A 7408-nucleotide genomic window follows, 5' to 3' on the forward strand; every position below is an offset into this window, starting at 1 on the left:
AAATCCTTGCAAATTATTGGGGGATAGAGATCATGATAGGGGATGATTTTTGAAACAAGGTAGATTAATTGGTCTTGCATGTGACTATTTTTACACCTTGATTTGGTTGAAGTTTGGGGGATTGCCGAATATCATGTGTTGTATCCTACTACAATTTTCTTCATTCTGTGCTCACATTGGGAATTTGTAGGTACAAAGGCATCCCAACGGAATTCCCACGATGGGGGATAACTCATGAGCTTCAAAGAACGTCAAGATAAAGACGAAAAATAAGCGCTTGTTGGGAGGCAACCCAACCATTTTTGACAATTTTTGCATTAAGTTTTAAGTATTTTTTGGTTTTGGTTTAATTTTCAGCCTTGAATTTTTTTTCGCAAGTTCTGACCCTTACGTGGCGACCGCCGCAAGCACTGCGGCGGTCCGCCACCTGAACGCTGTAAAGAAACAGACTTCGTGCGGTGACCGCCAAACGGCCGCGGCGGACCGCCACCTGAGCACAATGTCCAGCGTGATTTTTCGAATTTTTCGAATTTTTGCTTCGTCAACCTCTGCGCGAAATTTTTCAGGGTATGTTTTATTTTTAGTAGTTCACCCACGTCCCTACCGAATCTACAAACTTATTTTGGGGGATAAAGTGGTGGACCGTGAGTATAGGTTTTTGTTTTAGGGTTTTCTTTTTGTTTTAAGTTTTTGCTTTTGTTTTTCAAAATCCCGTAGGAGAATTTTGTGTTCTAAAAATGTTTTCTTGAATCCATGTCGAAAACTTAACATGAAGAACTTAGAAACACGCATGCTTAGGGACACACTTTAGACCGAGTTGTCAATGATATTACATTCCATCTATGTTCAAGTGTGGCTTAACGTTTTGATTTGATGGTTTGGTGAAAAGGTGCATAATTAGTGAATTGCTTGTTCGCCTTAAATCATGCTTTATACCTTGTGAGATTTGAGCCATAATTTCTTTCTTGTGTGATTTATCTGCATTCATGTATATGTTTCTAGAACTTGCTCCTAGTCTTGCCTAAGTTTACTTAGTGTTTAAGTTGATTTAGGAGGATGATTGGCCATCTTTTCTTAGCCTAATTTTATCTAAAAATTTCGACCCTCTCAAAGTTTCAAAATTTTCCCTTTGGAGCCAATTTTGAGCCTTTAAGCCTATTCTTTGGAAGCCAACATAATGGGGACAATTCCTTGGGTTAGTTAGTTTTTGCTATCTTATTTTGTAAAGTAATTGGAAAGATAAGGAAAAATGTATAAAGAGTAGTGTGCTTAATATAAACAAGAGTACAAGTTGTGAAATAGAAAAAATTGAAATATGTGTGCTTGATCTTAGAAAGGATGCCTATGAAAAAAAAAGAGAAAGAAAGAAAAAAAAAAAGAAAAAAATGTGAAAGGTTGTGAAAAGAAAAGAAAAAATAAAGGATTGGAAAGTGAGTTAAAGTAAAGTGTTAAAAGTGTCTTGGGTTTAGAAAAGTGGAGTTATTTTTACTCTACTTGGGATATTTTTATTTTAGTCACTTTTTAGCCAAATATTCCTCACCTATCAAAGAGCCTACATTACAACCAAAGATAAAGAACTTTCGGACTTTTGATGCTTAATCACATCTAGTAGAGAAGGGATTAGACTTTGAGCAAGCCTATGGTAAACTTTGCATGATGCATGATTTGAGTGCTATTTATACACATTACCTTTATACACTTTGAGAGTGAGAGAACACTTCCCATCTTTGGAAGTTTGCCACATGTGAGTGCGTGAATTCAAGGTGTTCCACGAGTAGTAATGATAGTGCACTAATAAGCCTTGCTTGATTTGATTGCGTTAATACATGCTTAATCTATTCTTTCATCTTTTGAGGCAATTATGACGTCTAGTCCTTGTGCATTCCGTGCGTCTAATCTTGTGTCTTTATTGTTTTGTTTGAGGACAAATAAAAATGTAAGTTTGGGGGAGTTGATACGCTCGGATTTTGCACTATTTTAAGGCCGTTATTTGGTTCGTTTTTTATGTCAAAATCACTCTACATGTCCATTATTTGCATATTTTATCTATTTTGGATTTTTGATGTGTTTTGTGAGAAATGTGCATAATTGAGCTGAAAAAGGGAGCCAAAACGCATAAGTCTGGAAATCTGGAGTCAGACGACGACCGGCGACCGCCGCGAAGTTGTACTGCGACCGCCGGCGCCTGGCGGTCAGAGCAGTGCAGCGGTCCGCCTCGAAAATCTACGCTTGGAAGAGGTTCTCACCCGGCGACTGCCAGAGGTCATGTGGCAGTCCGCCGCCGAAGGAACAGAGACTCTGGACTCCAACGCGGCGACCGCCGGCCAAGGTGCAGCAGCCTGCCGGAGAAAGGCGGTGAATCCGAATTGCCCTAGATCTGCTCCTAGATTTACCATATTTTGAAGATCTTTTCCTCCTACAATGAAGATTGGCATTCAACTATAAATTAGACATCAAGCTTCATCAAATTAGAGAGCTTCTACTTGCAAAATAATTCATAGAGATCAAAAGCTAGAGTACTTCAATTGTGCAAGGAGTTGGAGAAGGATTTCAAGAACATCAAGAACGACAAGGACTCAACCTACGGGTTCTATTTGCTTTAGTTTTATGTTCAAATTGTCTTCCCTTCAATCTATGTGTTTAGCTTATTCCATTATGTGTAACTAAACTCATAGGATTCTAGGGATGTGTTAGTAACGACTTTGGTTATACAATTCCAGCTTTCTATTTAATATCCGTTTTGTTTTTACTTTGTTCTTCCCTAAGTAATTCTGATGCTGCATGATTGAGTGACACAATCTTGTATGATTTAATACAACTTGCTTCATAGCTGTGAGAGAGTTCTAGCGAGTTAGGTTCACTTAGTAGATGCTACAGTTAGCTTCCCTTAAAACGGCACTGTTAATTGAGAGTGAGGACTTTTCAAGGTTCTTAGGAGCTTTTTGGAGTTACGTGTTAGGATTGAAAACCCTAATCTTGTAATCAACATTTGTATCGCATGAGCATAAGCTAGGCGACTCGTCCTATCAAAGTAATAACTGTGCTAGGGTATTGTAGTTTGGAATTTGTATAACCATAACAGTGAACGTACATCCCTGGGATTCCCTTATCTCTATCGATTGTCTCCGTGGTTTATTCGCATCTAGTTGTTATTTGTTTTCAATTGTTTTCTGTTTTCAAAAAACATTCCAAAAATTTTCGTTTCTCCAGATAGTAATTGAGTTTTAGTAGAAGATAGACAGTCCGTATTTGCCTTCCCCGTGTTCGATATCCGGTACTGACCTGTAGCTATAGTATATATACTCTGTATACTTGCAAGTTTATTTATTGCTAAAAAATAGTGCATCAAGGGTATACTACTATTATGGTCGTTGTGGACTGCTTATCAAAATATGCCCATTTTGATCCATTACCGCAGCGCTTCGTTGCCTTGAGAGTGGCACGCCTATTCATTGACACGGTGGTGAAACATCATGGTTTTCCCAAGCTTTTAGTGTCGGATCGAGATCCGATATTTCTGAGCGATGTGTGGAAGGAAATGCTTCGTCTGAGTGGTACTACGCTGCATTTTTCCACGACATAGCATCCACAATCCGATGGGCAGACGGAGGTGCGAAATAGGGGGTTAGAGCAGTATTTGCGAGCCTTTGCCGCTGATCGCCCAACGAAATGGACGGCCCTTTTGCTGTGGGTGGAATTAGCTCTCAACTGTATTCACAACGAGAGTATTGGGACGTACCCTTTTAGTGCATTGTATGGAAGGGAATCGCCTCCTCTTGTGGCGTCGCAGCCGTCAGCTGGAAGGATTAGGCACGAGCCCACAATGGCAGCTTTGATTGAGGAACGTGCGGCGTTGTTGGTGGAGCTGAGGAAAAACCTAGAATGATCGCAGCAACGGATGCGCACTTCAGCGAATCATCACTGTCGAGAGGTGCAATTTGAGGTCGGAGATAGAGTTCTGCTCAAGTTACAGAATTATAGGCAGCACTCTGTTGCGAAGCCTTTATCCGCAAAGCTTGCCTGACAATTTTATGGTCCCTTCACGGTTTTGGAAAAGGTGGGTCCGGTCGCCTATCGTCTGCAACTTCCGCAGAGAGCGCGTATCCACGACGTGTTTTATGTAAGTCTCCTATGACCCTTTGTGGAAGGGGTTTCATCTGCAGCTGCGGTTGAATTGCCGGAGGAGTATGTCGACACTCGTTCTCTGGTCCGTCCTGCTGGTATTCTGGAGAGGCACGTTGCGCTGAAAGGAGGGCTACCGGTGGAGCAAGCTTTGGTGCAGTGGACTGGGGAGGACGACTCCCTCGCTTCTTGGGAGCCGTTGGACGTGGTTGCGACCCATTTTCCGTCGCTCCTTGGGGACAAGGAGCCTCTTAACGGGGAGGGGGTTGATACGGATACGTTTGTAGACTCATCTCAGCCTAGTTGGGGTGATGTGGCAGAGCCGCATGAAGCAGAAGAGCTGCTGGAAAGCAGCAAGGAGGAGTGTAATGAGCCGAAACGTACTCTGCGGCTAAGGAAGAAGCCAGCATGGTTCAGAGACTATGTTTCTATTTAGAATTATTATTAGCTAGATTTTATTGCTTTATGTATTTTTGAATTATTTAAATTTGGAACTTTTTGAGTCGAGCGAATTATAAGCTCTATTTAAATTTGGTTCTTTCCCGGAATGATCGAGTCGAACCAAACCTAGGGTCCTTAGTATAAATAGGAAATCTGTATATTGAAATCTCCAGAATCAATACCACAGAAATTTCCTACTTTCCTTTTATTTTTTTAAGCACAAAATCTGCCGCCGCCAACCCTAGTTGGACGGCCCATCCCGGCGATCCCGTTCACCGGCGTGATACGAGTTCCCCTCGTATCAATGTGTCACTGAAACGTGAAGCATTATCCAACAACTTAAGGAAGAAACAAATTAAGAACAAACCAATATTAACTAGAAAAAGGAATTGCATAACCAAAGTCGTTACTAGCACATCCCTAGAATCCTATAAAAATTTAGTTACACATGATAGAATAATCTAAAAACGTAGATTGAAGGGAAAACAATGGAAACATAAAACTAAATCAAATAAAACCTAAAGGTTGAATCCTTGTAGCTTTGATGTTCTTGAATCCTTCTTCAACTCATTGCACAATGAAGTACTCTAACTTTTAATCTTCAACTCCTAATGATGAAGCTTGAGGGCTATATATATCTGAGAAATCATCTCCTTCAAATAAGGAAATGAATTGCAAAATATAGTAAATCTTGGAGAGAAAGTAGGGAAAATTCTGCTCGTCACTTTTCCCAGCGGGCCGCTGTACCTTGGCCAGTGGTCGCTGTGGGTAGGTCAGAGGTTTCTGACTCTTAGGTAGCGGTCACCACGTATTGCGGTCGCTGGACGTGTCTTCATTCCATGCACAATTTTCCTGGAGCGGGCGCTACTGACTTAGCGCTCGTTGGGCGCCGGCAGTCGCTGGACGCTACCAGAATCCCCAGATTTCCAACTTCGCGTTTTGGCTCCCTTTTGAGGCTCAAATATGCACATTTCTCACAAAACATGTCAAAATACCAAAATAGATAAACTGCAATAATGGACATGTAATGCAAATTTGACATTCAAAACGGATCAAATAATAGCCTTAAAACCGTGCAAAATCCGAGCGTATCAATTACCTAATTAGTATCAATTATACCTTAAATACTTGCAAAACTAACGTGAAATTTATTTTTAATTTCCAAATTTGGTAATACTTTTTGAAAAACTAGATTTTAAAGCTGAGTCTCCCAAACAACTAAGACATATTGGTACATTTATGCAAGTGGTCAAGTAAGAGCCCACTGTGCATAACTGATTAGTGATTTTGTCAGCATTTGGTTTTTAAGAGGACATATTTATATCTTATTTTCTATTAATTGGTATTTTTTTTTCCGTTTTGTGAAGTTGTGTCTAAAAACAGGTGAAGAATAGAGTGAAAAAGAGCTTGGAATAAAATCGAGAACAAAAGGGTCTCAAGGACTCGTTGAGTTGCAACTCAGTGACTCGCTGGAACATGCCGTTTTTTCAGTAACCATGAGAAGGATTCAGAAACCTATGTATAAAAGGGCCACAAACACAACTCCAAACACATCCATTGACGTCCCAAACATCATATTTTCATCCCAAAGCAAGAGGAAGGCATCCGAAAGGCTTCGATCACCAAGTTTAAGGACTTCCACCCCAGAACTCTTCTATGTGACATTCAACTTCTCGTTATTCATTTTTTTTTTTTCTACCAAACATTGTTTGCTATGATAGCTAAATACTTATGACTCATTTCTCCGTGACATTCATCTTCTTGTTATTCATGTCCGCTTCGTTTAGTTGATGGGCCACCCAGTTAACAACTCTATCTTTATGTGTAATTGGTTGTTTTAAGTTCTTATGTTGCTCTCTGATTGTTTTGAGTAACTCTCGTTTGGGCATTTGAAAAATACATATAATTGGCTTCTGTTACTGATTATAAAGAATGAGCTATGTAATGTTTTTGAATGGACACCTAGAAGTTTATAGAAGTTCCGATAAATACTATTGTCAGTTCGAAATAAGTGGTCAAGAATTTCCAATTTTCCGCTAAGATAATTATAGTGGTGGATATGATATGAGTTTTTCAATTTTAATGTTTGTTTCTTTAACAAATGCTCAGTATACTAGCACGACAAGCTCCAGACATTGCCACTTATTATAGCTTAGTTTCGTTATGTTTGGTTAGTGTTATCTATTTCTGGTATGATATTCTCTTCTTGATATTGGTACAATGATATTTTAGTTTCTTAGAAATGAGTCACTTACCCCCCTTAAAAGGCCTTATAATTATCCACACTTGTATAGATAAGACAAAAGATACGATAACCATCAAGCGATGTAGGCCGGAATGAATATTGGACTTCAACTCGTGAGGTTAATAAGATATGAAGTGATCCATCATCTACTTGGACTTCTAGGTCAATGTGGGACAAGATTTAGAAATTTTAACACGGCCAGGTAAGCACAACATTGGATGCCAGTGTCACACATGCGTGGCATAACTTATGCATGCTTATTGTGCTAATCTTTGAGTTAAAAGCCTTATGAACCGGCTATTTCTCTGAAACTCTACAACAATCTGGTTTCGGGATTTCATAATTAGTAAACATAAAATTGGCAACTAAATGTAGGTGATAGTGGTGATGGTGGGATGCAACGTTGCGCCACCACAGCAACAACCAGCAACCACACACAAAAGCTGACCTTGTCGGAGTCACTCCTACAGTTACTCCACTGGTTGGGGTTGGGAATAATAGACGTTATTTGTTTTCAAATTTTTATAAATGCACTCTAGAAACTGAAAGTTCATATTGCTAACTTTTTATCAATGCATGCTCATGGCCTACGCTGTCTAA

The 7408-nt window shown here is 39.8% G+C and overlaps 1 protein-coding gene across 1 annotated transcript; it reads left to right on the forward strand.

Moving 5' to 3' along the window:
• The first annotated feature begins 3364 nt into the window (after window positions 1–3364).
• On the forward strand, window positions 3365–4558 carry LOC125220323. The gene is made up of 2 exons (XM_048122482.1): window positions 3365–3554; window positions 4149–4558. Exons 1-2 carry the CDS (start codon window positions 3365–3367, stop codon window positions 4556–4558), a joined length of 600 nt encoding a protein of 199 aa, XP_047978439.1.
• Window positions 4559–7408: the final 2850 nt, after the last annotated feature.

The sequence above is a fragment of the Salvia hispanica genome, chromosome 4 (assembly GCF_023119035.1).
Source record: "Salvia hispanica cultivar TCC Black 2014 chromosome 4, UniMelb_Shisp_WGS_1.0, whole genome shotgun sequence".
Taxonomy (NCBI): domain Eukaryota; kingdom Viridiplantae; phylum Streptophyta; class Magnoliopsida; order Lamiales; family Lamiaceae; genus Salvia; species Salvia hispanica.

Coding starts and splice junctions, on each gene's coding strand:
- LOC125220323 (XM_048122482.1), top strand. CDS start 3,365: ATGGTCGTTGTGGACTGCTTATCAAAATATGCCCATTTTGATCCATTA. Junction 3,555..4,148: donor GGAAATGCTTCGTCTGAGTG/GTACTACGCTGC, acceptor CCTTTGTGGAAG/GGGTTTCATCTGCAGCTGCG.